At 36.0% G+C, this 25,379-nt stretch overlaps 1 protein-coding gene across 2 annotated transcripts in view; it reads right to left on the reverse strand.

Annotated features, from left to right (window-relative positions):
- Window positions 1–129: 129 nt before the first annotated feature.
- Window positions 130–25,379, reverse strand: part of LOC121374060 (E3 ubiquitin-protein ligase HERC2-like) — a 150,201-nt gene continuing 124,951 nt past the window's right edge. Inside the window, exons 64-80 of one of the 2 annotated variants that reach the window (XM_041500957.1) lie at window positions 24,205–24,602; window positions 21,546–21,744; window positions 20,565–20,779; window positions 19,775–19,952; window positions 17,753–17,876; window positions 17,229–17,358; window positions 16,464–16,603; window positions 15,708–15,803; window positions 14,682–14,974; window positions 14,057–14,140; window positions 13,298–13,439; window positions 12,800–12,994; window positions 10,433–10,567; window positions 6,507–6,669; window positions 5,735–5,840; window positions 4,809–5,021; window positions 130–4,107 (exon numbers count right to left, since the gene is read on the reverse strand). In XM_041500957.1, coding sequence (XP_041356891.1) covers window positions 3,835–4,107; window positions 4,809–5,021; window positions 5,735–5,840; window positions 6,507–6,669; window positions 10,433–10,567; window positions 12,800–12,994; window positions 13,298–13,439; window positions 14,057–14,140; window positions 14,682–14,974; window positions 15,708–15,803; window positions 16,464–16,603; window positions 17,229–17,358; window positions 17,753–17,876; window positions 19,775–19,952; window positions 20,565–20,779; window positions 21,546–21,744; window positions 24,205–24,602 — 3,084 coding nt within the window. In that variant the 3' untranslated portion in view covers window positions 130–3,834. Of the gene's footprint in view, window positions 4,108–4,808; window positions 5,022–5,734; window positions 5,841–6,506; window positions 6,670–10,432; window positions 10,568–12,799; window positions 12,995–13,297; window positions 13,440–14,056; window positions 14,141–14,681; window positions 14,975–15,707; window positions 15,816–16,463; window positions 16,604–17,228; window positions 17,359–17,752; window positions 17,877–19,774; window positions 19,953–20,564; window positions 20,780–21,545; window positions 21,745–24,204; window positions 24,603–25,379 lie in introns of both variants that reach the window. The other variant, XM_041500956.1, reaches the window with a different exon arrangement.

The raw sequence follows: 25,379 nt of genomic DNA on the forward strand, positions 1-25,379 counted from the left end.
GTTGTGCTAGCACAGTAAGTTGAATAAGACTAAATATATATACAAAACATGTAGCAAACTATTTTTCTAATTAAATAAAAAACAAAAGTAATTTAACTTTAAATATATTTTAATTTAGCTTGTTCAAAATCTTCACAAAGTGTATATATATATATATATATATATATATATATATATATATATATATATATATAGATATATACCTCTTGATGAACTTTGTCACAAAATAAATGAAACATCGCAAAGCTTTCTAACACTCGCATCACATCAGTTTTGAAATGTATCACAAATAAATTCACAATAGTCTTACAACATACATTATGCTAATATTAATCCACTAAAAACGTGTCTGCATGACAAATAGAAACTGTAAAAAAAAAATTTAACTTAACATTTTTTTTACATGGGAATTAATTATTCCATTGTCTAATAATTACTGTTTTCAACATAAAAAGAGAACAGTTTGTTTCCTAAACCCTCTTCCCTTCACCCAAGGCTTGCATTTAGGAAATAATATTGTTCATATTATAACTTAAAATTTTCTCACAAATGTAAGTCACTGTAAACATTAAAACACAGATGTTACATTCTGTTGTTTCTTACTACTTATTAAAACATAAGTATCAAAATATCCACTACACCACGTGATATCTACACTTGGATAAAGTGTGTGAGAATGATTGCGAAAACACAGATTTATTAAAACTGTACTTGCATTTGCATTTTGCATTTGTAACATCAAATAGAAACAGAAACCAGTTTTAATTTCAATGTTGCATTTAAGTGTGAGATTTGATTAAATGTGGTTTTATCAACTAATATTTTGTAAATAAAACACATTACAAATTCTAATTCAACATATATTTAAATAATGATTGTATAAGTAAGTGATAAATTTTAGTATTAAAATTAGACAGGTACATGACTAGTCTAACGAGACTAGTTGAAATGCGTATTTTACACAAAAATATATAATGTATGGGGGAAAAAAAGAGAGAAGAGAAAAGCATCACAGACAAAATTCAATACTGTTAATTCTTTCATCAATGAAATGGGCTAATATATTATAAATAAGCAACATCCAAATGTTATAAGCTTCTATGTTTATGTACATAGAGCAAATGTAAATTATTTTGTTTAGTAGTAAGTTTTCAATGATAAAATCGGGGTTTGCTAAAAATGTAAACTAAATTATAACTAACAAATTTATTAAAAATAATGATCCTAAGAACATTTGAAAATAAAACAATATAACATTAGTCCTTGAGAAACCTCTTCTCCAAAATAATCAAATACTTACAACACAATTATTGATCGTTGTTTTTTCATAAAATGCAACAAATAAATTGCATTAAACGTTACATTTGTAGATTATAAAATCAAAACTTTGTAACATTAAATATGACTTCAATATTTAATGTATACACTAACGCCAAACCGAAAAAACTTAAACGCAGATGTTTTTATTGGTGTAAAAACTCGTAAATGACCAGATTAATGATCTGAATAAATTTGATGTTGAATTGTGCTGATTGTAGCTTACTAACTGCGTGGAGATTTCTTTAATAGTACAGTACAAGTGTGCATATATGATCATTGGAATATCTTTTAACAGCAAAATGTTTAGAATTAACATTTTATTAATAATATAACTTCTTCATTTAGTTCTGAAAATAGATGAACAGTGATAAAATACTGCATTAATTATAACACAATAATTTAAAATTTAAATATCCGTTTATTAACTAATGATGATATGTGAAAAAATACCCAAGCTGAACTATGGAAAAAATGTACATAAACAAAACTTTCCACCCACAACAAAACTGTAAACAACTAGTTACTCTTAACTGTCACAAGAAAAAATCTACGAGTTATAAAAAAAAAACCCACCACTAGTGACTTTTATTACAGTCAGTTAGTCTAAATGACACAAAATCCAATATATGCTGAATCAATAAACACTTCACTGGTAATTTTCATTACCTTCAATGTAAGGCAAAATGACATAACATCCAATATGTGGTAGACAAAATAAAATCTGCCTTAATACAATATTGATTTTTATTACAACCTATTATAGTCAACTGACATAACATCCAATATATGCTTGATAAATAGTATATTTCATTATGATCAATTAAAGTCAATTGAAACATACCAAAAATGATCATCAATTAAAAATGACAATAAGACATTTATATTAAAATTTACATTTTCATTGTGATAACAGAACAGCATTCACAAAGCCACAGCCGACAGAAATCTACTAAAACAGTTTACTATATAAGTATGTACCAGTATGTTGCTAACACATATAAAGACATAAAAACCCCAGTGTTTTTATTATGCCGACTAACAGTGCCATTCTACAAGAAATGTACTAATATTTTACAATTTTACTACTGCTGTCAGTATACATCTGAAAATCCATGGAAACAAATTTGTTTTAATAAAAAAACCCACCCCAAAACAAATCCTATCAGAAATGTCACCAAGAGATCACAGATACGACATATGACATTTAAATTTAAGTCACAACATTGAAACAAAACCAGTGATCAGCAATTCCACACCAATATACAACATAGTTCAGCAAACATTCATATCACAACATAGCAGTATTGTTCATGAAACCACAGTAGTATAATCGCAGATCAAAAAAGAAAGAAAAAAAAAAGTCTTTCTTATAATAACCTGAAATAATCTCCAAGTGCTATTAATTTTAGCGTGATTCAGTGTGTGCTGCAGCTTCATTTCTGCTAAATTTGTCTCTCACACTTCTAGGGCTAATAATTGATGGGTAAATTTGTGACCTTTATCATAATATTTCATTTTTTGTTAAAAACTGGAATTCACTATCCTTCATGATATCTACCCCTTAAATATGTGATATTTACAACAAAAACCACAAAAGATGTTTTGTTTGGTTGTAGTAAATTAAAAAAAATTCTAAGTGGAATTAGGTTTCCATCATGACATAAACTCTGTAAAGTTGTTATATCTTAAGATAATTTTTTGTTCCGTTGTATTAAATTCACCATTTCCTGTCGAATATTGTCTCATGTTCAATTACAATTCGAAATCCATATGAATCACATATTACACTTCCAAGTCTTGGGGCGAATTGTAGGTTTGTCTGTTATTCGCATTTTGTTATTGTTCTGTCTACCAAGCTTTGTCAAAATGTGTTGTAAAATGTAGGAAGAGATCTTAATATAGGCACAAATACGCTATAAAACATTAATAACACTGGTTTTCACAAACAAAGTCTCCAACTCATCACACTGGCTGTACGGATGTTTGGACCAGTCTACTAACAGAGACAAAATGTCTTTAGTTGAGGCAGCCCTCAACATTGCTACCGATTTGGTTGCATATGCGACCATTTTTTGTGTGTGTGTGTGACTAAAACATTTCATATTATTTATATAAAATAGAAGTAGGTGTCATCTGGCTCCAACATGTAAAAGTTAATGTAGAGGCCTGGTTAAGGTGTGGCTAAGTTGAAAAGAAATGAAAGTCTCTGTGAATCGGACTCAATGCTGTCTGTGATGTTAGTGTCATGTGCAACTTTAGTCATTAAATATGCTCCGTTAGCTGGAAATATCTTAACATCAATTGGCAAAAAACTAGAACACTCTTTAACTTTTTTTTTTTTTTTAAATTCTCATTACATTAAATCTTTACTATCTGAGTTCCAAGTATAATATTTTAACTATTCCAGTTCCATGTCCCTGTAACTCATCACATATTAACTATTCCAGTTCCAAGTCCCTGTGTATTATCACATATTAACTATTCCAGTTCCAAGTCCCTGTGTATGATCCCATATTAACTGTCCGAGTCTGTGATCTCCCCGTCCGACTCGATGCTATCCATGGCGTCGGTGTCGTCGCTGGCCTCCTGGGAGTCCTCCACCAGGGTGTCGCCAGTTAGTGCCACGCGGGCGTAGTCGTCCGTGTCGATCGACTTGCAGAAGTGGATGGCATACTTGAGCTTCTCCTTGAGGACTGGTTTACACGAGTAGCGCGGCATCTTCAGCAGGAAGAAACATGTGTAGCTCTCCGGCAGGAAGTGGTCCGCAGGGTTGTACTTGTCCAACACCTGCAAGGAAGTTATTTTTAAAATACGTAGAAGAAAGCAGATCAAGATTATGTTGTACGAGTCACATAGAAAGAAAAAAAACCTGTCATGTTTCTCAGTTATTTTTACAGTCAGCTTGTGTCGAGATCAAGGAGTAATTTCACCCAATGCATTTAGATGTTTGGTCAAAGTGAAATAGCAGTTTTATTATAGACTTTAAAACATTCACCAAATTTTCCATCAAAAGCCATGCCAACAGGTCTCCAGAGAGTCTGACTTAAATTAAGGCATGGTATTAATCAGGGTTTAAGAATGATGTCCTGTGCATGCAAAAGTAAAAGAATAGTGAAAATAAAAGCCAAAATAAGAAATAACAACACAGAAGAGTATCTTAAATCATTGTACAAACATCAACAGGCTTCCTGAGAACTGAAACCAGTTCTAGTAACCCATTTCCTTTGTGTGTAACCTGTCATAACTATTTAAGTGATGCCCTAAATTTAATGGGCAAACAAAAACTGGGTTAAACAAAACTGGACTTGCATGAGTAATAGGTGTGTGAATGAAACTATTTTAATACACCTGCATCATCGCTATAAAACCTCATCATCAAAGATCTGATTTGTGGTCAAATGTAGAAGATGTAAAAGAAAAATATTTAATTATCTAAGGTGAAAATAAAAATGAAATCATCTTAAAAATCTCTTATGACAATTTATTACCTGAAGTACAAAATCTCGACCCCTGAAGTCTGCAATGGTCCGAGGCAGGCGGGTGCGACCCCACACAAAGCGTAGAAACAGTGACCTCTCTGTGTTGGTAAATTCCTCCATCACTTCCCAGAACCACTGAACCAGTGGAGCATTAGCATCGATGCCCTTATAGGTGGCCACAGATTTGAGAAGATTCAGTGGAATGTCTGGGCTTCCACATACCTGAAACCAATTTAACAACAACATATATTCACTTGTCATAAATCTGATCGTTAATTTTTAAATTTTATATTTTTTATATTTTTTTAAAATAAAAGACTGCAAATTTGTATTCCTGAACTACCAAACTGTAAAAAACAGAGAACAGACCTTGGTTAGTAGATGCTGGGTTTGTATGTCAGTACCAGCTCTCACCCAGATTGACTTTTAATACGTCAGTGAGGTTTGGGTGAGGTGTGATAGAGGGGCATCACACGGACGTCTCTCTCATTAACCACCAACAACCAACCCTTGTCTTGGATAACAGAGAATATGGTACTATGTGTATTTACAGCCAAACGAAAAGTCAAGATACTTTCTTGAAACTAACATGGTTATTTTTCAACAATGAATTTATTTAATTTATTAATTACTAATACTAAGCAGAAAAATAGTGCCCAACTGAAGGATCTGCAGAATTGACAACATATTTATAAAACAAACAGTGAAATATTTTTTAGCCCATTATTGTTGATTTATTTTAACTTTTTTGTCTACCAACAAAAGTACTGATGTTATCATCAAAACCATCAGATGATGTTCACCGATACGAGATCACTTAAAAAAAGAATATATCCCTCAGATGACTAAGTACTGATGTGATGGACCACCAGTAAATTGAAATTGCCTACTTTTAAAAACATCGCTGTATATTATTTAACTTTAATTATACAAACCATAGTTTCCAGCTCAAATCCAGTGAACAGTGACAAAAGTGGAACTGGTATAACTTTGGACATGCCTTCACGCACTAGTTTTGTCTGGCCATCAAATTCATGCAATCTGAAAATAAAAAAATAGATAATAGTACATACATCTGTCCCTTGTAAAATGACCTGTGATTTTAGCGGGTGAATTTTTATTTCACCTAATAGGTCTGCGAAAAAAACATGGGAATACTTATTTTTGCAGGCCGCTATTTCGTGCCCTGAACACTGATATTATCCAGAACCACATGAGATGAGCACCCGTTACAGTTAGCGAGATAACGCTTGGGATGAGATGTGAAATAATAATTTAAAAAGAAGTACTATTGCAATGGGACCTCAAGTATGAGAAAAGACAGCCAGAATCTTTTTAATTTTTGAACAAGCATAACTTCAAGGACTGAATTTACAGAAGGTGATAATGGCACATTTATTTTAAATATGTCAAGTCTTAGACATAGAAAAATATGATGATGGCATGTGGCTGACTATTTGCATTTATAATAACTATATACATGGCTCCAGGGAACATTTTGTTCAGTATCACATCACGATTCAAGTTTCTGAGATTGCTACACCATTTTAAAACATTAAACAGTAGTTGCTACTCAATTTTCAATTGACCTGAAATATAGGAAATCAAAATTTTGAAAACAACATGTTCCCTGGGCTCTTTTAGGAAAGCTGCACATGATCAAGAGATAAATACTTTAAACAACAATATACTACAAAACACACGAACCTGTAAGCTATGGATAACTTGATGTACTCCGCACGGTTCTCGGGCGTGATTCTGGAATGCTTTAAGCCGAGGTGAACTTCCTCTCCACTAGCGCTTGGGATGCTGTATGGCAAATCGGTGGTACGTAGTGTCTCCTCATTCATCTCTTTGATGCACATCAAACCTGTTCACATGTAACATTAGTAAAGTCTTAGTATCTTAGTAATTTAGCAATTAAAGCCTGATCAAACAGAAACATTAGTCTCGATATTAAAATAAATATTTTTCATCCACAAAACGAGGGACCCCACCCACCCATGATCAAGGAACTATTGAAAAAAAAACCTGTTATAACATACCGTATATCTTCGCCTGTAAGTCGATCTCGACTATAAGTCGAGTCCCTAATTTCAAGCCCTGAAAACGTATTTTTTTATTGACCCGTTTATAAGTCGACCCATGAAAAACTACTTATAAATATTGAAATATTTCTTATTTTCAGCACATGAGAACAATAATATTTGAACAAAAGAAAATTATTTTACAAACTTCGGTTTTCACGTTTTGTACATCGCAATATGATCAGACTATTCCAATCAAACTATCATTATTACATAGCATCAAAACGAAATATTCCCTTAGTAGAGAGTGAAAGCTGTTTGACTGTTACTGTATAGTACTGTACAGATGGTTTTGTGCACAGACAACAACTTCATTTATAAACACTGACAACAGATCACTACGATAAAACTGAAAGTATCACGTTTTGCCGCCATATTAATACATGTAAGGAGGATAACTCTGGAAAGTACACTGGTTTTTGTACCAAATGATTTGTGTCCCTATTGGTCTCACTACACAGATGTCATCTGCCATTGAAACCCATGTTAAACTGCCCAACTTCAAGTGAAGATTGCCCATAGAACGGGTTCTCATTGGCACCAACAACATACACCATTGCGAACATACATTATATAAGCATTTATTTTCACTGCAAAATTGAGAACATTTCCGTCTCAGTTTTTTGCTATATGACTGCATCTGGCTGTAGTACCGGTCCGAACAGGTGGTTCATTAATCGATTCACTCTGGCTGTCACGTGCGCTATATACCCATGTCCCAAAAGGTCGATGCACAATATTACAAAATAACATGGGCAAAATACAGCCAGAAGGCTTACCATTAAACATACATATTTTTTAATTCTTCACCATTTCCTAGAAGTGAATATGTGAACCATAACATGTGTCACAATTAGGAACTATAGTGGACCGTGATGAATGAACTCTCACCCGGAAGTGATCTGTGTAGTGAGACCTTAAAGTCTAGTGACCAATTCTGTCAAACTTGGTTTGAAGTCAGTTTGATAATTTGGGTCATTTACACCATGAAAAGCTATACTAGAGCCGTGTAACTTATGAACTCTAACCAATACACCAAAAGATAGATGTACCATACCATCCAATAAAACTTCATATCACATTGTTACTCCTTGGTCATCCACACAATAGATGGCCATCAAACAAGCAGCCACTATATGGTAATGTATGACCTTGTTGGTAGTTCTGATATGGGGAACATACAAAGAAGATAATTATCTAGTTAGTTCATTAAAAATATAGTTTCCATCAATTGTTGCTATGGGCAACAATTGTTTCATAATGAAGTGTTGAAATCCTGGTTTTTTCTGTATATTTCAGCATGAAGATCCACATATTGTTAATGGCAGACACAAATTCTACTTTCATAGTAGAAAACTATGTTATATATTCACAATACCATCAAAACTGTTTGTCATTATGACTGTACATTTGAAAAAAATCATTATGCACAAAATCACAGAAATTAGGGTGAATTTGGATATTGACCTTGTGACCTTGAATTTTGACCTTTTACAATGAGAAACTCAGTGTTAGACACTCAGATTAATTTATTTATTACATGTAAGAACACTAGAATATACATTTTGACAAACACACCCCTAAAAAATAAAAATAAAAATAAAAATAATAAAAATAAATAAAATTGACATGTTTGCAATATTTACCCAAACAGGGCCCCCATACACTTGGCTGAAATCAACATCGATGTAATTACCTTTTATAAGGATGCTACACTTGTACATTTTCATTTTGGCTTGCTAAAGTTATATATTTTGGGATAAACAGTAATTTCATGTTTTACATTATGGTCTCACTACACAGATGTCATCTGCCATTGAAACCCATGTTAAACTGCCCAACTTCAAGTGAAGATTGCCCATAGAACGGGTTCTCATTGGCACCAACAACATACACCATTGCGAACATACATTATATAAGCATTTATTTTCACTGCAAAATTGAGAACATTTCCGTCTCAGTTTTTTGCTATATGACCGCATCTGGCTGTAGTACCGGTCCGAACAGGTGGTTCATTAATCGATTCACTCCGGCTGTCACGTGCGCTATATACCCATGTCCCAAAAGGTCGATGCACAATATTACAAAATAACATGGGCAAAATACAGCCAGAAGGCTTACCATTAAACATACATATTGTTTTAATTCTTCACCATTTCCTAGAAGTGAATATGTGAACCATAACATGTGTCACAATTAGGAACTATAGTGGACCGTGATGAATGAACTCTCACCCGGAAGTGATCTGTGTAGTGAGACCATTGCTCTAGATAAGTGAACTGCAGAGATCAGTCTATTTTAAGGGAAAGCTTAGTAATATTCATGAAGTTAATCACCGCCAAAACATTGTTTGAACAACCATTAATGCCAGTGACCAGATTTCAAAATAAACTCAGGCAACAGGTAGTTAGTATTGTTTACATTTTTACTATTAGTTATGACTTAATTTAACTAAGTGGACTGTTGTCTTGGCATGTGAGTGAGATCGTACGCCTTTTCGCATAACCAAAACCGTTCTAATGCCAAAAAAAAATAGGTTATAAAAAATAAATGTGTCAAATTAACATATTTGAGTATAAATACATGGCATACTTCAACAATAAAACTTGTAAAATAATCCCTAAAACAGTAATATTTTTTGGTGAACTTTTTTTACCCTCTTATAAGTCGACCCCCCAAGTTATAAAATAATTTTTGGGTGAAAAAAATTCGACTTATAGGCGAAGATATACGGTACATTAGATTTTTCTTATAATGTTGGTACTTTATAGTTTAAACAGAGACAATAATATAATGATGTATATTTTATGAGCTATTTAGGCTACTTGGTATAAAGAATCTTATAGGTTAAATGTCATCATTAACATACAGAATTCTATGTGAGTGGCAGTCAGATACAATTTATCATGCAACTCACTGTTTCAAATAATGTTTCTAAACATACCTAATGTAATGAGAGAAAGCAAGTTAATATGTTTTAATACGCTGAAATATATTCATGGTGCTTGCAGTCAACACATGTAAAGGAGCAATCACTTTCAGGTTAACTTGTACATCAGTAAAGTTTGTTTTATTTAATTGCGCCACTAGAGCACATTGATTTTTTATCTTATCATCAGCTATTAACCGTCAAACATATGGTCATTCTGACACTGTTTTTTAGAGGAAACCTGCTGTCGCCACATAGGCTACTCTTTTATGATAGGCAGCAAGGAATCTTTTATTTGCACTTCCCACAGGCAGGATAGCACAAACCATGGCCTTTGTTGAACCAGTTATGGATCACTGGTCGATGCAAGTGGTTTACACCTACCCATTGAGCCTTGAGGAGCACTCACTCAGGGAACTTGTACATCAGAGACAATTCAATATCAATTATGTTAATTTCATTGGATGGTATGGCTGTGATCACTGGGTCATCACCATGAGCAACCAATATGTTGGGAGACAAAAATTATCTTCAATGGTTGATTTCTCACATGGATGTGTAAGAAATAGATAATAATACGTATTTCCTGAGCTGCTTCCCTATAAAACCAAGTTTACCTGGTATAAAGTCTTTGTCCACCTCGGTGAGATCAGTGATGGTGACCGGCATCCCAGCCAACTGCTTCCAGACCGGCTCGGCCAGGTTCAGACTGAGAGGACTGCCACTTCGGATGGCTATCCCTATCAGGTATCCTGCACAGAAACAAGGAAAGGAATGTTTGTTTATCACCACCTTTCATAGCTACAGCTTATTTGGTTTCTAACGTGGGCCAGTGCTATAAAACTTTAGAGTCTAGACTAAACTTTTTAATGACATCATATGCATGCAATTTGTATGACATTGCCATGACGTTAAAGTCTGAAGACATTATTCAAGTCTTGAGTGAAGACCGTCACTCTAAACGTTTTACAAGCATGGAGTTTAACTGGTCTAGGAAACCCATTTCCTACCCATTAGCAGCAAAGGATATTTTATATGCACTTTTGCACAGACAGGACAGCCCATATCATGGCCACTGATATACATAACATGAAAGTAACATTCTTAAAATCACTGAACAATCCTTGAAAAGAAAATGTGTTGACAAATATGTTAATGCTTCTAGCAGGCAGGCATCTTTGTCTTTAACCCTTTAAAACCTGCAAATAACTTTGGTCAAGACAATCTCAGTATCTAGAATGAATAACACATTGATGAAACCTAAAGGAGAAATAGTTAACCACTGTCTGAGCTAGTAAGATGAGCTGGTACACACCAAGTATCTAGAATGAATAACCCGTGTAAAACCACCACGCTGGTACACACCAAGTATCTAGAATGAATAACACGTGTAAAACCACCAAGCTGGTACACACCAAGTATATAGAATGAATAACACGTGTAAAACCACCAAGCTGGTACACACCAAGTATCTAGAATGAATAACACGTGTAAAACCACCAAGCTGGTACACACCAAGTATCTAGAATGAATACCAAGTATCTAGAATGAATACCAAGTATCTAGAATGGATAACCCGTGTAAAACCACCAAGCTGGTACACACCAAGTATCTAGAATGAATAACCTGTGTAAAACCACCAAGCTGGTACACACCAAGTATCTAGAATGAATAACACGTGTAAAACCACCAAGCTGGTACACACCAAGTATCTAGAATGAATACCAAGTATCTAGAATGAATAACATGTGTAAAACCACCACGCTGGTACACACCAAGTATCTAGAATGAATCACACGTGTAAAACCACCAAGCTGGTACACACCAAGTATATAGAATGAATAACACGTGTAAAACCACCAAGCTGGTACACACCAAGTATCTTGAATGAATACCAAGTATCTAGAATGAATAACCCGTGTAAAACCACAAGCTGGTACACACCAAGTATCTAGAATGAATAACCTGTGTAAAACCACCAAGCTGGTACACACCAAGTATCTAGAATGAATAACACGTGTAAAACCACCAAGCTGGTACACACCATGTATCTAGAATGAATACCAAGTATCTAGAATGAATAACCCGTGTAAAACCACCAAGCTGGTACACACCAAGTATCTAGAATGAATAACACCTGTAAAACCACCACGCTGGTACACACCAAGTATCTAGAATGAATAACACGTGTAAAACCACCACGCTGGTACACACCAAGTATCTAGAATGAATAACACGTGTAAAACCACCACGCTGGTACACACCAAGTATCTAGAATGAATAACACGTGTAAAAACACCACGCTGGTACACACCAAGTATCTAGAATGAATAACACGTGTAAAACCACCAAGCTGGTACACACCAAGTATCTAGAATGAATAACACGTGTAAAACCACCAAGCTGGTACACACCAAGTATCTAGAATGAATAACCTGTGTAAAACCACCAAGCTGGTACACACCAAGTATCTAGAATGAATAACACGTGTAAAACCACCAAGCTGGTACACACCATGTATCTAGAATGAATACCAAGTATCTAGAATGAATAACCCGTGTAAAACCACCAAGCTGGTACACACCAAGTATCTAGAATGAATAACACCTGTAAAACCACCACGCTGGTACACACCAAGTATCTAGAATGAATAACACGTGTAAAACCACCACGCTGGTACACACCAAGTATCTAGAATGAATAACACGTGTAAAACCACCACGCTGGTACACACCAAGTATCTAGAATGAATAACACGTGTAAAAACACCACGCTGGTACACACCAAGTATCTAGAATGAATAACACGTGTAAAACCACCAAGCTGGTACACACCAAGTATCTAGAATGAATAACACGTGTAAAACCACCAAGCTGGTACACACCAAGTATCTAGAATGAATAACCTGTGTAAAACCACCAAGCTGGTACACACCAAGTATCTAGAATGAATAACCCGTGTAAAACCACCAAGCTGGTACACACCAAGGAAGCGGAACATGTTCTGCTGGATCTGGTTCTTCATCATGGGGTTGAGGAGGAAGCAGTCTCTGTTGGCTCCGGACTCGTCACGTCCGTTGGGCGTCACGATGAGAAGGGGCAGCGAGCCGTTCTGCAGCTCGTCACACATCTCGGCTATCGACTCACTGTAGCCGCCACCACAGTCATCCACACTCTCACCTGGTGAAAAATTAAATAAAAAGGAAAGATATAAATCAAATTTACAATGATTTACTAGTTATGTAGTTCCATTTCTCCAGTGTTAACAACATTTGTGCCTTCCAAAATACGATCCGACACCAAATACAAAAAATTATGGTTTTCTTTCTAAAAATCAGAATTTCTAACAAGACAACCGTAATAGCGTAATCTGTGCTTTAAATTCGTAATGATTCCGCCAAATTTGTAATGGTTGACATCTCTGAATGATGATTAATTGACAGCATACTGGTACACACTATTCCACAATATTGTGATACTGACCTACAAATTTGACCTTCCAGACCCGGTGGGGCAACATCAGACTGTCTGGTCCGAACACGGCCATCTTGGATCCCATCTGGCCAAACACAGACTTCACCCCGTCCGGCCCAGCAAAACCTCCTTTGCTTCGAAAGCGTTTCACCTTCAGAAAAATCATCATAATTTATAATGGTGTCCATAACACATCTTATTACCCATTGGAAAATCCAAGCCATCACATTTGTTCAATAAGATTTCACTTCTTGCGAAGTTAATCTTAAAAACATAATCTGCCTCAACAAGGTAAATTCAACCCCACTATAAAATGAAGATGTATTGTATCTATAGTCCATCCCACAAGGAACACCTTTTTTCATATGGAATTTACTACAAGTTATTTATTTCTAAGCCAATTGATTTGTAAATTGCACACAAAAATAGTTTGGTTTTTTGTTATTTCCAAAACACTTTTACTTTTCTTCTTATGTGAAACTAAACTGAAATTATTTACAGAACACATTTTTATAGAATGATGTGATGGACTATAGATAACAAGAACTAACTAATTACTGAATTCATAAAATAAAGTCAAAAAGTCAAGGCCAAGTAAAACAATTTGTTTCTAGCTACCAAATAATTTCAGCAAAAAAGCTTTTAAAATGCCAGTTAATCTGTTAACAGTAACCTATGTTATAAATATATTTGTAACACAAAAGTGATATACCAATCGCCGGTATTAAACATATATCACGTGTAGTGTAACCACTGTAACTCATCTACCTGGATTCGATTCAGTTCCACCACAGGACCGTGTTGTTTGTCTCGCACCATAGTTGCTTGCACCACTTTTCTGAATGCCGTCTCCTAAAATAAAACAAAACCCATTAATAAGTCACAGCTTTAAAACAGGGTTATGTACATAATTCTGTTTATTGTTTATATACACAAACATGTACTGTAGGCTAGATATGCATAAAGAATATCAGTTTTGTCAAATAGTTTTCAACAATTAACAAACTAATGGGCCAAAATACTATGATGTGGAATGAAAAACCTTTATATAAACATAAATAACAAAAGAACCCCTCTTTCCTCCAACAACCCCCCACCCCAATATTATAGGAATGCTCTGTTGACAATGTCATGTCTACAAGACAATCTCAGGGCTGTACCTAGCATAAATTATCTTGAGGGGTAGGAGCAGTAAAAACCAAATCCGGACACATTATAGAGCGACTTCTCCTGCGAGACAAAAAAAGATAAGCCTAAAGGATAGTTTTCATATTTTCCCAGGGAACACTGCCCCCCACCCCCCACCACCCACTTGCCCCACTGCTATGTACAACCCTGAATCTATTTTCCCCTTTGTTTCATAGCATTGAATCATCCTTTTCTTCAAACTGACCTTAGCTGATGACACGAGCACACCTCTGAGAGAGTCGAGCCCTGTGGGTTTCTCGCTGTCCGAGTCTCCACCGAGGTGGTCACGCATGTCGAACATGGGGATGGAGGGGCAGAACAGGTCGGAGAAGTGGTGCAGCAGGACCAGTCTGTTGCGCAGGGTGACCACCGACAGGCACTGCAGGTGGTTGTACTCCATTGGGATGACAACCGGCAGCTTCCCTGCACTCACCGGCTTGTGTGTGGACCACGCCAGACTGTGTGCGGAGCCACAAGCCACGCGGTTGATCTTCTTACCTACAACAGGCAAGACATTTAACTCAATTTGTAAACAACTAGATGTATTCTGGTAGACAATAAATAACCAAAACTTTTTATACCAGGGTTAGGTTATTGTGTTGTATAGAAACCTCACTCATACAATAGCAGTAACAACTGAAAACTTAATGTAAGTTGTAGAAGCATCGCAAGGGGTTTATGGATTTTTTATATCCTCTGTATGCTCTTGTATAAGAGCATACAGAGGATATAAAAATCCATAAACCCCTTGTGATGCTTCTACAATGAATTTATCTTGCCGACATGTTTAATTACAAAATTTTCTTCAAACACATCCAGATGCATTATTAATGTGCAAACAAAAACATTTATCCAGTTTAGTGTTATTGTAATAAGATGTAAAGTGACGTCATTGGAATACTAACGTCATTCAAATTCAAAATTAGCTGTATTATTAAATGCTTGGCCACATTAAAATGCTCGCTTTTCTTCAATTTGATTTTCTGAGTGGTTGGCAAATCGTTTGACAGCCATGTTTTACTTACGTTGGTAACAGACAAATTTTTGCATGGCACATTAATACAATAACAACAATCCGATGTTACAGGTGGGGTATAAGAGATCTGACTCAACCCACGCAGGGTATAAGTTTTTTTCCCCCAAGACTAAATAACCAATGAAATTCAAATATTTTACATGAAGGCGAGATAATAATTATTATATACAAGAAACAATGCCACCACAATCATACCTTGAAGTGCTGCAACTAGTCTAGGTCTCTGAATGGCATTGGTTGTACTATCTCCAAGTTGGCCCTCGTCGTTATCTCCCCACGTGTAAACCTCTCCTGCAGAAAAAACTAAAAAAACTCATTTCAGTTAAAATACATAGTTTAAAAGACCTACACGAGAATGATTTTTAAATTATAACAAATTTGAAAATCTATATTTAAAAAAATTCATTTGGTTATTTTAAACCACAGACGCTAAGATAATAAAATAGACTTCTTGAGCACATTTTAAACTATAGCTAAGAATGACAGGAAACCCACTGCCACCACACACGTTACGCCTATTGAAAAGAAAGGAATATTTTATATGCACTTTGGCACAAACAGTACATACCATGATCTGTAATGTATGACTCACAAGGGATTGGTTGGGATGGAACCCCCCCCCCCCCCCCCAAAAAAAAAAAAAAAAAAAAAACAACAACTGGAGTCCATAAATGGCAATCAATCCTACAACTAGGACGTGCTTTCTAATTTTCAATTGAAATATGCCCCTTATTTTGGTATCAAATATACCCATCTTTTCTGAGCAATGAAAAAACAAAAACAAAAACAACTGCATCACCACATTGATTCTGGAATATTGGTTTGACCAGAGACAATAGAATGAATAAATGTTTAATGACACCTCAGCACAAACAATATATCAGCTTTAGGGTGTTAAAAGGAAGAGAAAACCAATGCCCACGAGTAGTTTTTGTAGGTGTGATTATTTACCGATATCCGAGCACGCCACACAATGGAGCGACCCACAGGCGACGTCAATGATCTTCTTGCCCTGGAGAGCCGACACGCGGCGTGGACGACGCACATGGTCATCGGTACCGTGACCCAGGCGGTGATAGTCTCCCTTTCCCCTGCAACACAGAACACACAGATTGGAGGATATTTCAACACTCAAAGTGCACCAAAAAAAAAAGATAATATTTTTATAAGTCAATGGATACCTTTCAAACTGCTTTAACAAAAATCTTAATTTAAAGGCTATGAATTTAGCAGGATTTCGTATTGCAAATCCTAGATTTTGGGTCAGAACTGTATGATTATAAGATGAAATCTCAAACTGTCCAGATTACATATTTTTATGATTCCGGAGAAATCCAAAAAACTTTTTTAAAATCTTTAAATTTATACATGTTTAATATTTCTACTACAAATAAATGTCCCGACATTTCAACAGTAACCAGAATAATTGAACCACATTCCTTTGAAGAAGGCAACCTAGCTACTGCCAAGACTTTAGTTATAACAGAAATACTGAATGTAATGGTTTAACTTGTCCTAAATTGGGATTTTCATATATATACACACCATAGTGATAAATACCTTTCATAAATTCAGCTGTAATTTTTCAAAATACAATCCTTTGTATCTTGTGAGAGCAATAATAATACAAAAAAAAAAAAATTTAAAAGGAAAGGAAAAAACCCAGAAGATAAAAAGATGACAGACTTCTAAATTTGACATAATATCCGGACTTACCATGTGTAAACTGCTCCGGACTTGGTGAGTGCCACGGAAAACTGAGAACCACATTCCACCTTGATAACACCCAGCCCCTGTAGACTCTCCACTTTGACTGGCACCTTACAGCCGTCACTACCTCCACGACCTGGCAATACAAATATCACACACATTAAGGTTAGCAATCCTTACCATCATTCATAAACACAACACAGAGAAGAAATGAGACTAAATATTATTTTGAGAGCTATATTATGTAAATTTTTGGAAAACATGCAGTGTTAATTGTGCCAGTCTCCTAAATATTTCAATATAAAAAGCTTTTAAAATCTGCCTGTAAATTAAATTATTTGGTTGTAAGTTTTAATGGGAATGTTCTTCAAGGCTTGGATTTCGTAACAAAAATTAATAAATAATTTGAGGCAATATGCAACTTTGATAAAGCCCTTTTAACCAAGAAACTGCTTTGGATCCTGCAGTATCAGTGACTCTATGGCTTATTTCTACTATGAACCTGAAAGATGTGTTTTTTGTGTCAATACCTAGTTTTCCATAGTCGCCATCGCCCCAGGACCACACCGAATCATCCTCTGTGATACACAAACTCTGAGCATCACCGCTGCCACATGCTACATTTATTACACGGTTCCCCTTGAGCGCTTCAACCTAGAACACAGGAACAGAACTTTACTTTCAACATATGGCAATTAATTATCAATAGTAATGACCTTATTAACAAGTCATCTTCTTGACACAAAAAATTTACATTTAGACAATTTACAAACCTAAAGAAATAAAAACAAGGGGATATAATACAAAAGACTTTTCAAATGCCAGGGAATATAATATGAATACCCATATTAAGTAAATAAATAATGAATGGGACAAATAATGAATGATATTTAAATAAGTCTACAAATAATTAATATAACAATCTACACTTTTGATATTCAAATAAGTCTATAAATACTTCATAGGTTTTGGTATAAGTCTATAAATAATTAAACCACAGATCTACACTGACTGGTTTTGGTATAAGTCTATAAATAATGAATACAGATATCTACACCGACTGGTTTTAATACAAGTCTATAAATAATTAAACCATAGATCTACACTGACTGGTTTTGGTATAAGTCTATAAATAATGAACAGAGAGGTCAACACTGACTGGTTTTGGTATAAGTCTATAAGTCTGTAAATAATGAACAGTGAGATCTACACTGACTGGTTTTTGTATAAGTATATAAGTCTGTAAATAATGAACAGAGAGATCTACACTGACTGGTTTTTGTATAAGTATATAAGTCTGTAAATAATGAACAGTGAGATCTACACTGACTGGTTTTGGTGTAAGTCTATAAGTCTGTAAATAATGAACAGTGAGATCTACACGGACTGGTTTTTGTATAAGTCTGTAAATAATGAATACAGAGATCTACACTGACTGGTTTTGGTGTAAGTCTATAAGTCTGTAAATAATGAACAGTGAGATCTACACTGACTGGTTTTGGTGTAAGTCTATAAGTCTGTAAATAATGAACAGAGAGGTCAACACTGACTGGTTTTGGTGTAAGTCTATAAGTCTGTAAATAATGAATACACAGATCTACACTGACTGGTTTTGGTATAAGTCTATAAATAATGAACAGAGAGGTCAACACTGACTGGTTTTGGTGTAAGTCTATAAGTCTGTAAATAATGAACAGTGAGATCTACACGGACTGGTTTTTGTATAAGTCTGTAAATAATGAATACAGAGATCTACACTGACTGGTTTTGGTGTAAGTCTATAAGTCTGTAAATAATGAACAGAGAGATCTACACTGACTGGTTTTTGTGTAAGTCTATAAGTCTGTAAATAATGAATACAGAGATCTACACTGACTGGTTTTGGTATAAGTCTATAAGTCTGTAAATAATGAATACAGAGATCTACACTGACTGGTTTTGGTGTAAGTCTGTAAGTCTGTAAATAATGAACAGAGAGATCTACACTGACTGGTTTTGGTGTAAGTCTATAAGTCTGTAAATAATGAACAGTGAGATCTACACTGACTGGTTTTGGTGCAAGTCTATAAGTCTGTAAATAATGAACAGTGAGGTCTACACTGACTGGTTTTTGTATAAGTCTATAAGTCTGTAAATAATGAATACAGAGATCTACACTGACTGGTTTTGGTGTAAGTCTATAAGTCTGTAAATAATGAACAGTGAGATCTACACTGACTGGTTTTGGTGCAAGTCTATAAGTCTGTAAATAATGAACAGTGAGGTCTACACTGACTGGTTTTTGTATAAGTCTGTAAATAATGAATACAGAGATCTACACTGACTGGTTTTGGTGTAAGTCTATAAGTCTGTAAATAATGAACAGTGAGATCTACACTGACTGGTTTTGGTGCAAGTCTATAAGTCTGTAAATAATGAACAGTGAGGTCTACACTGACTGGTTTTTGTATAAGTCTATAAGTCTGTAAATAATGAACAGTGAGATCTACACTGACTGGTTTTTGTGTAAGTCTATAAGTCTGTAAATAATTAACAGAGAGGTCTACACTGACTGGTTTTGGTCTAGGCTGGTCCTCACTGTCTCCGTGACCCAGACGGCCGTATCGACCTTTGCCCCAAGTGAAGAGCTCTCCACTGGCCATGATACACGCACTGTGAGCTCCACCCGCCGAGATGTCAATCACCTCCTTCCCACGCAGAGATTCAATCACTCGTGGCCGATCACATGGGCTATAGAAACATAATTATTAAAATACCCAATCAGCTAAATGAAAATAAGGATTACAACAATGTAACAAATTATAATCTTTTTTAGTGTAGTTAGAGAGGAATAATGTGAAATTAAAACAAAAATTGTTTTAATTGTAATGATAGCTTAAAACATATTGATCGAAATATGAGAAAGGCTTAAAATACAAGATTTCAAATAATGAAAAGAACCTGGGATAAATTATCTGAAGTAGGAGGATCTTTGAGAAAATAAGGCATCCATATCTACTCAGCATCTACTCAGAGTAGTGAAGTGCATAACTGGAAGCATGAAAAGGATGCTCCACTAGCGTCAGCAGTAGCAGCTAGAAACAGTGTTCGACAAATGTTTGAGAAAGTCACTAGCCCGCACAGCAACCTTGGCTCATGCCTTATGTGTTATAGTAACAAAGTTGATAATTTCTACTAGCTCAGACCAAACATTCATAGCGTGGACCAAGGGCTAGTGGATTTATAGAACCCTGTAAAAATAGCAGCCTGCTGCCTACTAGTAAACACTTGTTAGTCATGTCCACATGAGCAACATACATGATCTGAGTAACATATTTTGTGAATCCTTCAACGGGCACAAACCTTCTGTTTCCGTGTCCCAGCTTGCCATCCTCCCCTTCTCCCCAGGAGTAGACCTCGCCCTCGGAGGACAGGGCCAGACAGTGCTTCCCACCCGAGTTCACGGCCACCTTCTTGATGAACACGTGCTGGATGGACTCCAGCAGAGTCGGAGTCGAGACAGAATCCGTTCCTCCGATACCCAGTCGGCCTCCCGCACCATAGCCTGTCGCGTACACCTGTAACATCAAACATATTTCATTGTTTTTCACTATTATGTCAGGGAAGGATGCGGCCCAGTGATGTAACCATGACTGAAATGGTCGATTGACTGAACAGGACGAGATATGCAATTGTGGATGTCCTGATTGGCTTTAAAGAAAGATCTCAAACATCACAGATTCTGACACCTATATAACGAGTCCTGAAGAAGATGCAGGATTTTTCTTGGGAGTGAAAATTTAAAAGAGCATTTACAATATTTCACTAACATAATGGCGCAGCCAGGATTTTATAGTGGGAGGGAGGGGGAGGAAAGATGGCGGGCATGCAAACAGTAAAGGTAACAGGAAAAAACAAAGAGGTGTAATTGGGGGGGGGGGGGGGGGGGGGGTCATGGCCCCCATGGCTACACCAGTACACTGACATGCATTGTATATATGGCAATAAACCCCTAGAAATACCCAGCTGACTAAGATATAACACCTTCTCCATTAAAGAGACACAAACGAAAGAATCATATTCAGCTGTTAAAAACTCAATTTGGGGGAGCACTTCACAGTTTGTGGGGTGTAGTGCTCAAGTCCAGGGTCTTCCTGTTACTGCTGTCATAGATGATACACAAAACCCATTATAATTTTCAAACATCATCCTTCCCTGTTTTCAAGCTGAAAAATAAGTAATACGGAAGGCAAAAATGTACAAATCAAGATACACAGATTGAATTTGAAAGAAATTTATCTGTTTAGTAAAACAATCCAGTGTATCAAAATCACTATAACTAACCTTGCCATCAGCTGTGACAGCAAACAATGTCTGTTCTCCACCAATCAACTGAACTGGTCGTAGACTTGCCAAAGCCTCACAGCCAAGAGGCAATTTGACCTTTGCCCCTTCAACTCCACCAAGCTGACCTCTGTGGTTATGACCCCAAACCCAAATCTGACCACTTCCACCCCAAGAAAGAGTCCAATCATCTGGTTTTCTGAAAGTAATACAGAATTGTTAGTCACTGATATAATTCAAAAACATTAATTTTCTGCACAAATGTGACTGGGAAAACATTTTACATATATTATATCTCAATGCTTACTTGAGTTTCCATTTCAATTGTTTTAAATATATATGACCCCAAAAAATTGAATCCTAAATTTATCTAAAAATCACTAAATATATTTTACACACATCTTGTAAACAAAAATGAGAATATGTATGTCTTTATAAACTAACGATCAAAAGAAAGTATACCAATTATTTTTTTAAAGTATTAAAAACAACTCAAAACACAAGTTGATGCAAATGTTATATTTTGAAAGTATAATAATTTGGCGATAAATAAACACGAGTATACTCAATAAAACCCATAAAATGATAATATCACAGTTCACAACAGCACTAGGGGTGAAATGTGCTATTTCATAAAGGACCACTCAGAACGAAGGTGAATAAATTTGACCACAAAGAACATGCTTCAATCGCGTGTATGTCCACCATGTGCAATTATGCAAGCATGGACACGACGTCGGACAGATTTCCGTCAATCACAATAAAGTCTGTCCGCTGTTGGCCACAGATACCGCCCCAAACCATCACAGATCCACCACCAAACGGTTCAGTCTCCTGAACACAGCACGGAGCTGTTCTCTCTCCTGCACGTCGGTATATCCAAGTCCTGCCATCAGCTCTGAATAACTGGAACCTGCTCTCATCAGAAAAGAGTACACGTTGCCAGTTCCGATGTTGCCAACGTTGAAAATGACGTGCCCAACGTAAACATCGAAGTCGATGTTGCCTCATCAATGTCATCCCTCTGAATGGTCGATAGGCCCTGATATCATGCTGTCGTAGTCGACGACGTACAGTGTGACGACTGATGATATGTCCAAGGCCAGTCACTGCAGATGACGTCATAGTGAGGAATTTGTTACGTAAGTGTAAGATGCGGAGATGGTGGTCCTCGTTGGCTATTGTGACACGGGGTCTTCCACTTCATGGTCTGTCTGCAGTCCTGCCAGTCACCCTGTAATGCTGTATCAACCTGGTGATCGTCAATTTTGTGCAATTCAGGATTCTTGCCACATGGGCATAACTCGCACCCAACTGCACCATAACAATAGCTCTCTCTCTCTTTCTTCAGCAGTTAGCCTTGCCATGTTCTCTGGTGTTTTACTGTTGACTGAGGCATGTTCTAAACAATGACACCCTTTTTTACACCCTTATGTGCACGAGTATCATGTTTCTTGTGCAGTATAAATTTGATGAATAAACTCATTTTGCATGTGCGGCATCGACCAAAGGCAGCAATGTGCGACTATTCATCACTGATTGCATTATAAGGAACAACACTGGAACCTATCTAACCTTCCATGAACGTGTATTGTGTTTATTTATACTAAAAATAATTGGTATACTTTCTTTTGATCGTCTGTTTATATATATATGAGACAACGACCTTACAAAAATAATATCAGGCAGTTTGACTATTTACATCACATGAATGGTAGAGCTCGGCTTTTAAGATACCAGGAACAAAGAGCTGAGTGTCAAACAAAGGAAAGGTATATAAATCACATGAATGGTAGAGCTCGGCTTTTAAGATACCAGGAACAAAGAGCTGAGTGTCAAACAAAGGAAAGGTATATAAATCACATGAATGGTAGAGCTCGGCTTTTAAGATACCAGGAACAAAGAGCTGAGTGTCAAACAAAGGAAAGGTATATAAATCACATGAATGGTAGAGCTCGGCTTTTAAGATACCAGGAACAAAGAGCTGAGTGTCAAACAAAGGAAAGGTATATAAATCACATGAATGGTAGAGCTCGGCTTTTAAGATACCAGGAACAAAGAGCTGAGTGTCAAACAAAGGAAAGGTATATAAATCAACGGTCTGCTGGAAACATAATAGCACAGGAGGGTTTGGCATGGTCTGTTTTTTGGCCAAAATAACCTTATATACCAAATTTCATTGAAATTAGAGCGGGTAGGGTTTAACCCATTAGGTGATCTGACATGGAATGACCCTAAAGATTTTATCCTTTGAAAACTGTACAAAGAATGAATGAAAGTATGCAACACAAATGAAAGTACAGACACTGGGTGTGAAATATAACCACATAGTATATGTTATTATTAACATGGTTCAACATAACTGAGTTAATAAAATCATACAAAGCACACATGTAATAAATGTAATGATGTAGCTCAGACTTTGCATGTGAAATATGACGTCATTTCGTTGTCTCCTAGTTGTGATTGAAACATTTTGAGATGGTCCTCATTATTCATATAAAATATAACAATAATAATATGGATAATAAAGAAATTATTACACTTGCATGTGAGTCACACTGATTTTATGAAACTCTGGCAATATAAGAATCTTGACAGTTGTTTTGTAAAATCAGTATGACGCACAAGCTCGTATAATAATCTCTATATATCACACCTGTTGAGCCAGATAAGCAGCTGTTCATCCTGCTCCTGTTTAAACACGTTGTGACTTTCGTGCTCCCGAGACAAGTCCTCCCCCTCCGCCGCAATGTCATGGATCTTCTTCATCACCTCTTCCATGAACCCCATCGGCAACGGCGTCCTCTTGACGATGGATGCTGCGGCACGGGCGGCCATGCAATACCTGCGGAACCACGCCCACTTGTGAGCCTCGGCGCAGCACGGCAGGGTGTCGAGGCCCAGGTCGCAGGCCAGAGCGACGAGCACCTTGAAGAACGGACTGTGCATCAGGTGTTTCCCACTGCGCACAATCGGGTCTTCATACTCGTACTGGCGCTGCAGGGCTTCAGGCAGACCTTTTACCAATGTGGAAAGTGCTGATCCACTGATGGACTAAAAATATAAATCAAAGTTATAGTTTTCTCTAATATCATAAGAACTATCACAAGAATATATGACTAAGTATAAACTCAAATTAAATACTATAGTGATAAAATAACCAAACTTCAAAATTATCTGCACTTTTTAAGCCACAGTTGCTTTATGTACAAAAAAAAAGAAGAAGAAAAAGATGATGTCATGGTAGATATTTTAGATTATAAATTTTAACTGAAAAGTGAATCAAACTGGTATACTATTTGATGTGTTATGCTCATCTTTTGTGACTTCTTTTTTATCATTTCTCCAATTCATGTTATGCAAATTCCAACTCATGTGGAATAGACTGATGTTATATGACTTGGGTGCTGTCTTACATGAGTGAAAACTAACCAACTGACTGAGAATAATGTACTCCACAGTGAAAGAATATCAAATAACAAGAATACTATACCAGCAACCCAATTTATTTGTTTCTTAAACATTTGGCTGTTATAAATGGTACACAGATTTTACTATGGACAGACTGTTAAGCAAAATCATCTCTGTAAAAGTACCCACGACGTCACGTACATCGAACAGATTTATTTTAATAATGTTAAAACAAAATTAGACTTAATAATTAAAGTGGACTTAAAACTGAGGTTTATACCAAAAATAAACAATACTGTCTGAGGTATTATCTTTCCACAGAAAATAATGATTTCATTTTAAAATCAAAAAATTCAAAACTAAATTTGATAAAACTTGTAAAGTTGATACAAAAATGTGTGATTTTCATCATGTTGTTGG

This window comes from Gigantopelta aegis, chromosome 6, assembly GCF_016097555.1.
Source record: "Gigantopelta aegis isolate Gae_Host chromosome 6, Gae_host_genome, whole genome shotgun sequence".
NCBI lineage: Eukaryota > Metazoa > Mollusca > Gastropoda > Neomphalida > Peltospiridae > Gigantopelta > Gigantopelta aegis.